The sequence below is a fragment of the Marmota monax genome, unplaced genomic scaffold (assembly GCF_021218885.2).
Source record: "Marmota monax isolate L192 unplaced genomic scaffold, Marmota_monax_Labrador192_F-V1.1 WCK01_AAM20220418_F8-fsc00048, whole genome shotgun sequence".
Taxonomy (NCBI): domain Eukaryota; kingdom Metazoa; phylum Chordata; class Mammalia; order Rodentia; family Sciuridae; genus Marmota; species Marmota monax.
In genome coordinates this window covers 6,323,211-6,337,735 of record NW_026694895.1, presented here as the reverse complement: position 1 = coordinate 6,337,735, position 14,525 = coordinate 6,323,211, and the positions used below count along the sequence as shown (strand labels likewise).

Below are 14,525 nucleotides of genomic sequence, written 5' to 3'. Positions count from 1 at the left end.
TAGACCTGTCTTGCTTCAACATTATAATGCAGCAAGAAAGCCTCACCAGATGCTGGCACCACATTCTTGGACTTCCCAGGTTCCAGAAATATGAGAGGTTTATTTATAAACCTGTATTCTTTATAAATTACTTGATCTCAGGTATGTTGTTATAGCAACAGAAAATAGATTAAGACATATCCAAACAGTGCAGGGTAGCAATTTCCTTCAATTTATGTAGGGCAATATATATATATATATATATATATATATATATATATCAAAGTTTTTGATGGCCCTCTTCTTTCTTTCTTTCTTTTTTTTTTTAAAGAAAAATGCCTCTTAACAGAATTCAATCCTGTCAAAATCTAGCACAGAATTTGAATTCTCATTTTCTCTTTCAGGGATGGTGGTATAACCAGACTTTGGGGCACCATTTTGTAATTACTATTAGACTATATACATGGGGAACAAATCTGATCAACACCACTAGGCTGTGCCTAGTGGGCATGAAAACCCCAAACCTACGAAATTCTGCAATCAGAATAGTAACAAAGGCCACCAATAACTCTAAGTAAAATATTAGGCTAAAAAGATAAATTCTCATTAAAATATTAAACTTGGGACTTTAAATTTTTAAGAAGGTGATATAAGGTAGAAGTATAAAGAAGGAATGAGGCTGTTGAATTTTAGGGCTAAAAGCAAAATGCACAAGACTGAGAACTGTGCATTAAGTACCTCCAAGACAGAGCCTGTGGCCTAACTGGGCCAATAAGAAGAACACTGTAACTAGACAACTGTACAGCCCCACGTTCTTCTGTAGTTTGCTGAGTCTAGCCTGGTCAATATGGTTAGTGTTCAGCTGTTCTTTATTCGGTCACAAAATGTTAATGTGCTAGGGAAAGTTGCATATGAACTGATATGACTTCTAAGTGATACCAATGCTATTGTCTTTACCGATTGAATGGGAGCTAACTTGTGTGACTAAAACCCATTTTCTAGTTGGGTGAACTATATCTTTCCCTGACTTTAGAACTTAGCACATTAGCACCTTGCTACTTACAGTGTGTCTAGCAATCATAGCAGCAGCAACAGCAGCACCTAACAACTCTTACAGACTCAGAGCATGAGGTTACCCCAGACTTAGTGATTCAGAATCTACACATTAACAGGGACACTGGGTAATCACAAGAATGTGCATGTTTAGGAAGCATGTTGTTCTGCCTGATTCCAGCATGCATCCTAACTAAAAGGTTGAAATGCCCATCCACTCTCTCCAACGCCATTCTATTTTAATTCAGTAGGATAATTGTCTACTAGTTCCTTATCATTGCCTGAAGTCGTTGTTATTAGTGTGCTTTATTTTTGTAAATCTTTGTTAGCAAACTCAAGAATATGAATGTTTGCCTTGTTACCTACCCCAATAAATGCATTTGTTGGTGCTTCATTTAAAAAGATGGCATGAAGTTTTAGTGTGCTTATGATAGACCCTAATGAGTAAGTTTGGTACTTCTAGTAAAAATCAATGAGGTATTGAAGAACTGTGAGCTACTTTTATTGTCTAACATGGTTTTCCTTAAGCCCCATTTCAATCTAGGAGCTTTATTTGCATTTTATTCAACAAAAAATAACATTACTGGGATGGTAGATGAGTCTATGAAGAATAAGCTTGTAAATGCTGACATTTTAAATAAGCCAAGCACTCTGGGTCACCCATACTTGCACCAGCCAGGCACTTACATCACTGAGCTGTTTGGTGTTGAGCTGGGCTTGCAGTAGTACAGGAGTATCAGTGACAGCCGTGAATTTAGTCTTATCCGGATGAACTTTATAGGTATGCTAGAAAAGAAGATATCCTTCAATGAAATTTTATGCTATATCTTCATATTCTTGTTCATATACACACTAAAGCATGAAAAGGTTCTAGCCAAAAGTTGTTTTATTCTTGAAAACTTGATTGATTACATTCTTAACTCCTTTTTTGCTCTTCCTCCCCTCTCCTCCTGCAGTTATCTCGTCTTTCTGCTACATTCCAGTCACTCATCTTCCAGTGCTGAAGCCCTGCAGTGGTTCTCCATTGCATTTCGTTTGCAATCTAAACTGCACCATGGTGGAAGAACCCTGCAGGATCCACCCTCCTTCACCTCCTGCCGTTTTACCTCTTGCTACTCTTCCCTCCCCAGTATCACAGTAACCTCATCCTTTCAGGCTGTTCTTCCTGCTTCTCTACCGCTCATCTTGGTGTGGTTGTACAGTCTGTCTCAGACCTTCTTTGACCTTGTAATTCAAGGCACTGAACCACTCTCTCAACAGCATCTTGTTTTAATTCCTCACTTTCTCATCATTGCCTGGTATCTTTCTTGCTTCTGAGCTCTCTTCCTTTGTTTATCATCTGTCTCTTCCTCCCTGGAAGCTCCAAGAGAGGCATCTCACTGTGTTCTCTATCTTTTCCCAGCACCAAGGACAGTGCCTGGCACCTGCCAGCCCCTCCTGTAAATTTGTAGAATGGCGAATGCCAAACCTCTCTCAAACCTGTGTGTCCTCCTTTTGCCCTGAATTTGCATACATATAAACTAAGGACAGAAAGGTCTATAAAACCTAAAATTACTTCATAATGAAATGACTTCTTTGTAGTAATTTTTGTGTTTCCTGATTCTACCCAAAAAGCAAAATTTTAAATTTAATGTCTCTGGCTAACCACTAGATGTTAGTATTTAAATTCCTGCTAAATTTACCACTAGATGTCACAAGAACCCTAAACCCAATTTCAAGAATCCAGGGCAGCTGACGTACATCTTTACACTGGTCCAGCTTCTTAATTGCTTCGTATTCTTGTGTTATTGTCTGAGGGAAGTAGCATTTCCCTTTATCTTCTTCATATTCTGCTTTGTAACTTTTCTATAATGAGAAAAAATAAAAATAGATCAGGATTGCTATTGTTCCAAACAATGTCTCTGGGAGGCGTGAATAATTGTCTTCAAACTTACGTCACTATTTTGAGCAGAAACTTTCATGCAGTGTGTGTGATATGGGTCTTCAAAGCTGCCTACATAATGTCCCAAAATATTCTTTACATATGAATCTTTATATTTAGCCTGAAAAAGAAAATGTGCACAACTCATATTAATAGTCATCTGTCAAACAAGAGGAAAGCCTTCCCACCCCAGAGATAATAACCAGGGCCACTCAAACCTCGCTGAAGTTCTTCAACAGTGTATCAAGTTGATATTTAGGGGTCTCGCAGTAATTCATGCTCTTTGCTTTTGTCTTCTCATAGTTTTCCTTGTATAGTCTCTGTCAAAGGGAAAAGAAAATTAAACAAAGAAAAATTCATCTCATGGAATAAAAACCTGGCATGTCATCGCCTCCCTTTCACCAATGTATTTTCTCCACATGTATTTTCCACTAAGCAGAAAAGCAGGATGGATATGCTTGAGGTTCATGACTTGTATAATCTCATCTGCTAAAAACCATAAATGTATTTACATTATTTGTCCCAATATTTCTCAGACTGAATAAATTATAGCGCATCAATACTATTATTCAGGAAAGTTACTGTCCTAAAATAATTCATTCCATTTGAATGTTTTAGGAGAAAAATGATTTTTTTTAGGTGCAAAATGAGGTGTAACAGTATAAGGTGGACCTTAGATACTTGGGCATAGTTTAAAAGAGGCATCAGTTTAGCACTTGGTGAAAACACAGTTTCTTACACTCCCGGAAATTGGCTTTATCATTAAGTTCTAACATTTTTTTTTTGTAATAGCAAAACATGAAAAGATGACTTTTGTTTTTAATGTATGTATCATCTTTCTTCTAGTTTCTTTTAATTCTCTCATATAGAAATCCAAAAATATATTCAATAAAGATAAGAACACTTGTGAATGATATGAAAGGTAGGGGATATTATTTTCTTAATAGAAATTAGAAAAACAATTTTGGTAAAAGTTTTATTTTTAGCAAGTGTTTTAAAGTTTTTACAATGAGATCGATATTTTATAAAATTCCTAAAGTAAAATACTTTGTTTTTGAGTTTATGTTCTATCTAGTTTTTCCTGCTTTTTGTCTTTGAATTGGTTTTCTCACGTCTTGCTTTTTATTTTCCTGCCTATGTCTTTGCAAACAACTTTAATCAGCTCAGGGCACTGAATGAATACACGCATGCCATATGCTACATACATTAAACATACTAAGATACGGAGCCCATTTCTAGGAAAAACAATAAAGAAAATTATATGGCTAGTACATTTTTCCTCCTAATGAGACAGAGGACACTAAGGGACCTTTGTAACACTTAGCGTCATCTCAAAGTACAGAGACATCAGTAAAAATGAGAAAGTTCATCTTTCCTAATCATCTGGCCTTTCACATTTGATTTGTCATCATGCACCTGAGATATCAGTTAGGTTAACTAACAGCCAATTCAAGGTTATATTAAACATCAGTGTGGCCAAATCTGAAAGTAAGCGTGATTTACAAAGAAACTCACATCACTCTGGTTTTTGGCTGTCTTCAAGGAATGCAGCATCTTGGGATCATCGTTAATGCTGAGGGCTCCAATCATTTTCCCTCTGCTCTTCTCATAGTCTTTCTTGTACATCACCTGCAAAGACATCCCACCTGCTGGAGCCCACTCACCAGGACACAGCCTGGGGCCACCTGCCCAGATGGAAAGGCCATACTCACGTCGCTGGCATTCTTGCTGTTGGCTTTGGCTGCCAGCAGAGGGATGGCATCCACTTTAATGTCAAACTTCTTAGCTTTGCTCTTCTCCCAGTCTTGCTTGTAAACATTCTGGACAGGAAAATTTCAGCAAAGGAACAGGAACAAAAGCGATAAGTGTATTGTTACACCTAAAAGCTAAAGGGTAACTATTACCTCGTCTAAATATCAAACAGACAGACTCTGGGCAGTGTTGAGGAAATCATGCATACTTCAGATAATTCTGAAGCTAGAGTTTTTAATTCTCCAAGATCAGGCTTCTCTGCTTTCCCTTAGAATCTTTCATTAAATTAATTCTAGTTTTCATACTAATATTTGATTTATAAACGCTGAATGTTTTATAGAGTGGCACAAATATTCTCCAGGTAACTTACTTTTTATGGTATAAGGGCATCACTTTCATTTGATCTCTAAATCCTTTGCAAAGGTTATTTCATGAATCATTACTATACTCATTGATGCCAGATAATCTTAGTATTCATTTATAGAATTGAAGTAATTGAGATCCTCAAGGGTAATTTGACTTTTCTACAAAATTAAGCTCAGAAAATGAAAGACGGCAATAGATACCTGGCCTTCTGCCCTTTAACTACTCTGTATTCTCATTAGTGCAAGTTCTTTTACATGGAGAAATAAGTATAATTTGTGTAAAATAAGGACATTATAGGCCTGGGGAATAAATGGAAATGAAATTATATCTAAAATGTCAGGTTCTGAAAAAATTAATTGTGCCATAACATAAATGAAAATGCGGTGAAAAGATCTAATACCCAGATTTGCAATTAAGCATATATTAGAGGTGGTAGTTTTAGGGTTGGTTAAAAGATATTAAGATTTCCTAACTGAATGAAGCTACTTATAAGATGGCTGTACACATCTTACAAGGTGAACTCATAGTCACCTTGGCAGACATATCAACATGACGTAAATGTTAACTGTTCTTCCATCTTTAACATTGAAGTCTGTGTTAAACTGCAGTGAATCAATTCAAAGATAAAAGCACTGGTTGTGGGTACCCCACATGGTACAGTGGGAATGGGACTTACATCACTCAGGTTGTAAGCGTTGACTCTGTGCTGGATAAAGGCAGGAGTATCAGGGGGTATGTGGCACTTGAACTTCTCACTTTCATGTTTAGCTTTGTAATTTAGCTAAAAGAGAGAGGGGTATTGGGTGGGGCAAGGGTAGAAGAAAACCAATTAGTTCAGGAGAAAAATTTCTGCAAAATTAAAAAACTTCTCTTGCATGGAACATTTTGTGAAGGAACAAAGTTGTTAAGATGAAAGAGAGATCCAGAGCTCCAGCTGGCCACCCTGCTTTGTTGAGCCCATATGCTGGACCTTTGACAGCTGATACCACAAGAGTTGCCATGGCAAGACCCTCATGGAATGAAGTGGATTTCCCACATCCCACCCCTCCCCTGTGCATGCCACAGTGGGCCCACTAGGTCCTGAGACACACATGGTCCATCTTCCTTTCATTATCAATGCTTCACTTCTAGAGAAGCATCCCTGCGTGTCACCTCACGTACATCAGCGTTGCTGATGCTCCAACAGGAGCCTTCATTTCTGACTATGAATCTGCTGACATCACTTGTATTTTTATCTTTTAACACAAGTTTGGAAATTCATACTTAGAGCTTAAATGAAAAAAAAATTGTCTCAAAGACTCCATTTCCCAGAAACTTATTTGGGAGAGAGAAATCCCATATGTTGAATACCTGGTCAGGGCCACCTTGAATGCTATACACACTTCTCCTTTCACTTGATTTCCACAACAGCCATAAATTATAAAAGGGACATATGAAGCACAGAGATGTTAAATAACATGGCCACCTGGTCATAAGTGATAGAGCTGGAAGTTTAGTCTGATTCCAGGACTCATTTTTTCCATGCTTTAAGGGGGTACATCAGTTTCTATCACAGAATCATTATTCTCCCAGGAAGATTGAAGACAACCAAACAGGAAAATATTTTAGGTGATTACAAATATATAAAAGTTAAACTTGTTAAAATTTACACAACCTTTCCTATAAATGTGACAAAAGATTGGATTTTATGGGCTGGGGATGTATATAGCTCAATGTTAAAACCCTGGCCTAGCATGAATGAGGCCCTGGGTTTTATCTCCAGACCTTCAATAAAGAAATAAAACTGAATTTTACATATAAAATTATAAAATACTCTCCCTTATAAGTGGATTTCCTGGCCATTTAGAGGAACTTACATCGCTCAGTTGCTTGGAATTGACTTGGGCTTGTAGCAGAACTGGAGAGTCGGGAACTTGCGTGAACTTTGTTTTATCTGGATGGACTTTATAGGTGTGCTGTAGAAAGAAAAGGGATTTATTTTATCAGCACCTGTCAAATCCTAGGTGGTCCATGGGCTGAGCAGGCAGAACTCGACCCCCTCAACGCTAATAAAACATTCACTGACTATAGTCTAGTTCTAACTAGACTAAAAAACTAACTAAAAACTTTAGTTTTTTTAGTTTTATAGTCTATAGTTTGGGGGATGCTCTTACAGCTATCTGAAAAGCCTTCCCATGTCCTCAGAGTCCCCATAACTCATTTAAGAAAAACGAGCTGGAATTAGCTCTTGAAATGTGGGAATGCCAAAGGAAGAAAATAGCTACTCTATTACAAGATAGATTTTGGTTTCTTACAATTTCCTCGCTTACATTTGCATAAGTGTCAAAATTTTAACTTTATCTTGACCACTAGACACTATAGAGGGCAATAACATTCCGAGTTCACACTACAGACTTACATCTTTACACTGATCTAGTTTCTTGATGGCTTCATATTCCTGAGTTATGGTCTGGGGGAAGAAGCCTTTTCCTCTGTCCTCTTCATATTCTGCTTTGTAGTTTTTCTATGAAGAGAAAAAGAAGTAGATAAAAAGATGCAACCATTGTATTCATGCCCCCCAACATGTGCTATTTGGAAAGCCAAACAACTGTCTCAGGACTTACATCACTGTTTTGGGCTGCGACTTTCATGCAGTGTGAATGATATGGATCTTCAAAGCTGCCTACATAGTGTCCTAAAATATTCTTTAAGTAGGAATCTTTATATTTAGTCTGAAAGACAAAATGTATTTCATTTGTTCATTGATTAAGTAATTTATCAAATGATGGGTCCTTATTAACTTCGGGGGTGATGGTAGGATTGCTTACGTCACTACTGAAGTTCTGTAGAACAGTATCAAGCTGGAATTTGGGGGTCTCGCAGTAATTCATGCTCTTTGCCTTTGTCTTTTCATAGTTTTCCTTGTATAGTTTCTGTCAAAGAAAAAAAAATCAGTTAAAATAGATTCCTGTCACTCCCACACTGATTAGAACACTCGTATTTTCCGAAACTAAACAAAAGAAGAAAAGATATTGCCTGTCAACTCTCTTAAAAGCTGACAGTCAAACATGGGGTGCCATGAATCACAAAGCTTTTCTATTAGCAAGTATTGTAAAGCCTAAGTCTTTAACATTTTAAAAAATTAAGAAACCAATATTCCACCTCTAACCAAGGCCTTAGTTCAGATGCTTGGGTATCTCTAGATTGTTCTTTGTCTCTCTCAATGCACATAATTTCCTCACTAAGGATACCCTGGCACACATAGAGGTTTTGAACTTTTGAACAAGTTTTTTTTTTAAATAAATCTTCATGAAGAAGTAAACATAGGTTGAGAAATCCATAATCTCTCTTCCTTCTTGTACCAAGGGAGGAAAAAAATCCCCCCCCCCCAAAAAGGCCTATATGAGAATCCAAACAATGAGTCATTACTAACTCTTCTTCTCTGCTAGGATTTATCTTTAGCTTGAACAGCAATGAATCAATTATTGGTTTTAAATGCAGCTGTGAAAGCAGATCATTGTTACATTTTTCATGTTGGGTTTTCAAAATTTAAAATGATTCTATTCTTTTAAAATGTGCTTAGATTCCTGCTTTTATCAACAAAAGCAGATTTGCGCCTGAGATTGTACATGATTGATAAAGATGTCCTTCATTTTGAAGCACAAGTTTTGTATTGATTTCCCAGAACCGTTTGGACACTTGCACCCTCTCACTTGCCCCATCACCCCACCCCTCCCCAATCTCATGCAAACATTTCCTATGGTGCTGACTTTATTCAAGGGTAAAGAAAAGATAACCAACCCACCCAGAGAGATGCATAAAATGATTAACTATTGAGAAAGCTTAATACAATCTACCATAAAGAAAAACCTCAAATGATCACATATTGAGTGTGTGTGTGGTGTGGTGGGGGGGGATCAAATTGGTCTTAGGTCATTAGTCTTTAAATATCAAACTCAGGTTTATTTATCTAATTTACTTTACATCTCCTGACTTAGTCAGACTCTTAATTCTACATGTAGAAAATAGAAATTCCTGTTGAGACACAGGGAGCAATCTTTTAAGCTCTGTGGTCAGCAAATGATGGTTTCTGGGGTGAAGATCTGTCTTTGAAAGTCTTCTGCTCTGTCAAAGTCACTGCACATCTCCTTGTGTTCTTTGCCCACAGAGGTCCAGCCACTTGGAGCTTCTAACCACAAGAGGATTTCCTTGTTCATTGAACTAAACCCCAAGCTTGCAGAGATTGAGCCTTATCCCACTCAGAGGCATTCATAACTAGTTCCCATGAAACGGTTACTCCCTAACCTTAAAGTATTTGTAAAGTTATGTATATATTTAGTCATTATGGAAAGAAAAAAGACATCATTCTTGCAGCCAAGATTTATAAAACACTTTTTTGAGAAGAATATACTTACATCACTTAGGGCATTTCCTGCTGCCTTCAGCTGCCTGAGCAGTGGATTCTCTGAAGCAGGAAGTACATTATAATCTGCTTTTCCTTTATTCTTTTCATAGTCTTCTTTATATTTTACCTGTAGGATGAATAAAGTGATAAAGTAACTCCAGTTATTTTTGTCCCCAATCTCCATTATGGGTATTATGACATAGTTCCACAAATCAATTTTCTTTTTAGAAAAATGGCAGCTTGACATTGTACAAGCAAAATACTCATAGTAACTCATAATAGCAGCAGAGAAACTGCATAAATTTCCAGGATACTTTTTTCTTCTCATTCATTTATTTATTCAGAAATATCCATAGGAGGTTGATTATGTGCCTGGCTCTGAGACAGACACAAGAAAGAATAACACATGGTCCCAGCCCTCAAAGAGAAAAAAAGATACATAAATAATGGGAGAGAGAATGACACAAATAATGACAGCACATCGGGTCCCAGATGCCTGCTGCTGTAGAACCTTCACTCAGCTCTTACCCTCCAGCTGCCTCTCTGTCAACACAGTTTTAAAGAAACTCAGCTAGAAGCATCCTCACCCTCTTCTTTCATGCCTCACCTGCGACTGTGTGTTGAGCAGCACATATTTAATGCACAAGCAGGAAGACGAGGAAAGAGCTGTGGTGTGAAGAATAGTGGCAACCTCACCCTGTCATTTTGTCCTTCCCAACTTGCACTTTTCATTTCAGCCCTGGCAGAAGCAATAAGTTGGTGGTGGGGTGGGAGGAGAGCCTAAAGTCCCCACCAGGAGCACATCAGTGGGAGGTAGAACAAGATTCTGGTTCTGAGCATGATCCCTAGTCTAAATCATTCTTTCAGTTGGGATAATCATAGAAGTTTAAAGAATCCTAAATAAATGACCAACAATTGAAGAATCTCATAAAACAAAATGGATCAGCTTAGTATCGAAAGGCAAGAGACACACAGCTGAAACTCAGATGCACCAATCCTGCAGCCTACAGTATCACAGGGGGACTCCACTGGTGTAGAAGACACAGCCTTTCTGCCTTATGGAATTATTATATGTTCTTGAAAAATGGAAATGACCAGAGAGCAAATTCACAGATCCCACTCTCCCCTATCTGCTTCTGGGATACAAAGACTTCTCTGTTATGTGGGTGGATTGTCAGGACTTGTGACAAAGCCATCCCTCCTCTTAAGCACCAGATCACGTCCCCTTTCACCTATCATGGATGCCACTCCAGCCATTCTCCGTCTTCCAACATCAACCCATGTCCCGTGTCTACTGAAGGTTTTCATCATAGAAACATGGTGGGTTTTTTTTTCCTCCTATCTTACAAACTCCTTCTTCATCCACTTTTCCATCAGCTACTTCCCCATTTTCTTTCTTCCAACCAGGAAAATATTTGGAAAGAGTTGAATATACTCATCCCTTCAATTTTTTTCTTCCTATTCAATCATGGACCCTCTCCAAGTAGACTTGACCAAATTGCTCTGCAGATTGCCACCCACGTGTCAGCAAACCTACTCCAGAAACATCTGGCACTCTTGATGACTCCCTTCTCACTTCACCTGCTCCTCAGCTTATACGGCTCTTTCCCATCTCTGCACTTACATCCTTTTGCTGATATATTATTGTTTTTATTCTGCTCTTCAAATGCCTGAAATTCACTGGTCTCAACCTTGATAGTTCCCTCCAAAACCCACCCTTCCTTTTTCATTATGTGTAAGAGCAGAGTTAGAAATTTACCCCACTAAACCTATCAAGATCAACAGGACAATCCCTCATACCTTGCTAGCTGCCAACCCAGCTTGTTTATTCACTTTATACTCTGGTGTTTCGGTCTGCATAAAGTAGATCTGGTCTTTGAGGTTCTCAAAATCTTCCTGATATTTCCTCTGTAAAACAATAAACATACTGGAGAACAAACTGTGCAAGAGTTCACATGAGAGGACACAGGGCATTTGAAGTCATCCAAAGCCAAACACCCCTTGGTTTAAGAGGTCAGATTACAATCAGAGAATGTGGTGCCCTTGCAAAAATGATCAGCAACTTAATGGAGATTTAGAACCATTAGAATAAGCTGGAAAAATGATTAGAAAGGCCTGTTCTGGCTATTAAGAAAGTGCTTCTTGAAAGCAAGAAGCAGAGTGAAGAAAAAGAACAATTAAATTTCCAACTTCCCATTAAAAGAAACTAAATTAATCAATTTTACAAAGGTAGTTTGGTGCCCCATGCAAAGAATAAATTTATTTTTTCTATATTTTTATTGGTGTATTATAATAGCATATAATGGTGGGATTCATATAGAATAAACACAAAAGAGCCCCTTTAACTTATACCAACTGCACTTTGCAATCAGTAAGAGGGTCTCATCATCTTGTTCCTGTGAAAATTGAGGTAAAAATAAGGGCATTTGTTCAAAATAAATTTTTAAAAGGAAAGAGTTCATGGGATTTCTTTTAAAATAGGAACTCTGCATCACCTCCTGTCCCTAAGAAGAGGGACCTCCAGTGCTCTGGCACTACTTGAGTAGATGGCTAGAAGTCATGCAGAAAGAGGGTCCCCTGCCTAGACACCTAGCCTTCTGTTCCTACTTACTGTGCTGAGGTTATCGGCATTCATTCTGGCAGTTGCAATTTCAAAGCAAGGTGTCTCACTCCATTTGCCTTTGACTTTCTTTTCATAGTCTTCTTTGTATTTTTGCTAAGAGAAAAAGAGAAAACACTTAAGATTTCAGAGGTTCTTTATGAATACATAATTCAAGATCTTCTAAACTTTTTTTTTTTGGTAGGGATATAGCCCTTCATCCTGCTTGCTGTCAGAGGAAGAAAACTCTAGGATTGGGAGGGGCACTCAGGCTTGACACATCCCAAAACCAAGATACAGAGAACTTTGTAATACAGTTTGAAGTTTAGAAGCAGCAGATAGTCCTAAATAATAGGGCCAAACCTTGGGCTACTGTTGAGAAATAGGTATTGTGTCTATAGATTAATGAAAATTGAGTAGGAGATTAATCCTCACAGTGAACGACAGATGTCTGATTTTTAAAAAGATATTAAAACAAGATATAAAACAGAGTATAAGACCACCCAGACCCCTCATTCAAGGTCCTTCCTGCCTTCTTAACCTATCTGAACTAACGATTATTATTTCTTCCTACACAGCAGCTGAAATAGGTCAGGGTGGAGATGGATCACTTGCAGTCCACTCCTGAGTCCAGGATGACTCTGTTCTTGTTAGCTGCTGAGGAAGTCATGGCCTCCCCTGAATTTGCAGATGGAGAGAAGTTAAAAGGACAAAGCCCTGTAGCTGGAGGAGGAAGAGGAAGAGGGAGGCAGATGCCAGCGGAGACTCTCTGCCATTCATGGAGTCTCACTGTGCATGTTGGGGCATTTTGCAGTGAAACATGGGATACCATCACATGGGTGTGACACCCAACACCCCCTACCACTTCGCTCCCACTCCATTGAATTCAGAATTGACCAGTGGAAACCTAGAGGAAATAATTAAATTTCCCTACTCTTTTTATTTGTTCAACAGAGGAAAATACACTGGGTCAATTACAAGCTCTGGGACACCTTCTGTGGCTAAATGGGGACCATATGTCAATAAATAGACCAAGATTCCATCCCCAAAGTATTGTCTGTCCTCCCCAGAAATCAACTAAAGTTACTTCCATTGAACTGCCAATCAGGTCCCTTAATGTCTTGGTGAAACATATGACCTCATTTTCTATTTTCCATGTTTGCATCTTAGTTTTTATATGGTTATTAAATAGAAAGGAATATAAAGCTAGTTAGTTAATCACATTTTTTTCTGTGAATAGCTAAACCTGAGACTCCTGATGGCCCCATTCATAGAAGTTATCCTTTCAGAGAGCATGGAAGGGGTCCCAACTGGTATTTTTTATTGCCAACTGTGGGCCCAGGGGTTACCTTCCTGACTCAATCAAATCTCTTCTTGTAAAATCAATAGGAGTCTTCTCAATTCTATGCAATAGAGTTTCCATTTCAGAAGAACAGAGCTTTTTGCTATGTAACAATATGTTGCTGAAAGATTTTCTTTAAAAAAAAAATTCTAGATTCCAGTTTCTAACATAAAATCTTATGTTTTTACTATTGTAAATCTGGAGGGAAGTAGAGAGGCAGGCACAGAGGAACTGAAGGGACCTCTAAGTGTTCCATTCAGAACCCCACTTCCAAGTGGTGATAGGGCACCTATTTTCCTCACCAAGAATATCTGCTGATATGAACAACTTTGTTTACCCATCCATCTGCATTTAGTGCTATAGAATACACCTGAGCCAGGAGAGGGTGCTAGCATGTAGCTCATTAATTTAGCCAAAGACAAAGGTAAGAGAATTTCTTCTGACAGGTAATAATAAAGAAGGCTGATAAATAGAATATATTATGAATAAAACTCTTGCAGATATGTGACCATTACCATCTGCACCGTAAGACAAAGGAGGGATCTGGAAGATACAATCTGGCAAGGGAATGCCAAGTGTTTAAATGCATGAGAGTCGGTAAAGGAGTTTTTTTGGAGAGAAAGAGGACATGATGATGTAGGAATATGGGTCAGAAGAGCTTGTTAATGGGGGAGACTTCAAGAGAAGGGAAGAGCCCCATAGATAAGTCACCCTTGGCAGCCATGCGCCTCTCTTGCTAAATGGAGTGCTGCCAAGCACAAGCATTAATCTCCAGCATGATTATTATTCTGGATGCACAATAGTCATTAAGAACTTGGAAATCTAGATAAGACTAGGATGAATTATGTCACTATGGTCAAATCCAGTGACCTTTATCCACAGCCACTCTCCCCTTATCTCATATTGTACCACAAGGGTAAACTCAGGTCTGGCAATGCTTTCAAAGTACCCAACACTGTCACCTTATCCAAACAGAGTGGTACTCTCCAATAGACATACAATGAAGGGCACTTTAGTAAAAAGGAACAGGTGGGAAATTAATAATATACTTTCACCCATTAAATGCAAAATATTGTCATTCCAACATGTAATCATATAAAATAATGAGCTACTTCACATTGTTTTTTTC

At 38.2% G+C, this 14,525-nt stretch overlaps 1 protein-coding gene across 1 annotated transcript in view; it reads right to left on the bottom strand.

Moving 5' to 3' along the window:
* Neb (nebulin) overlaps positions 1-14,525 on the bottom strand; it is a 202,939-nt gene that overhangs the window by 170,260 nt on the left and 18,154 nt on the right. The window contains exons 10-23 of the mRNA XM_058573519.1: positions 12,067-12,171; positions 11,256-11,363; positions 9,466-9,582; positions 7,879-7,983; positions 7,675-7,782; positions 7,470-7,574; positions 6,928-7,026; positions 5,748-5,852; positions 4,666-4,773; positions 4,469-4,582; positions 3,172-3,273; positions 2,967-3,074; positions 2,773-2,877; positions 1,720-1,818 (exon numbers count right to left, since the gene is read on the bottom strand). Coding sequence (XP_058429502.1) covers positions 1,720-1,818; positions 2,773-2,877; positions 2,967-3,074; positions 3,172-3,273; positions 4,469-4,582; positions 4,666-4,773; positions 5,748-5,852; positions 6,928-7,026; positions 7,470-7,574; positions 7,675-7,782; positions 7,879-7,983; positions 9,466-9,582; positions 11,256-11,363; positions 12,067-12,171 — 1,488 coding nt within the window. The remainder of the gene's footprint in view (positions 1-1,719; positions 1,819-2,772; positions 2,878-2,966; positions 3,075-3,171; positions 3,274-4,468; positions 4,583-4,665; positions 4,774-5,747; positions 5,853-6,927; positions 7,027-7,469; positions 7,575-7,674; positions 7,783-7,878; positions 7,984-9,465; positions 9,583-11,255; positions 11,364-12,066; positions 12,172-14,525) is intronic.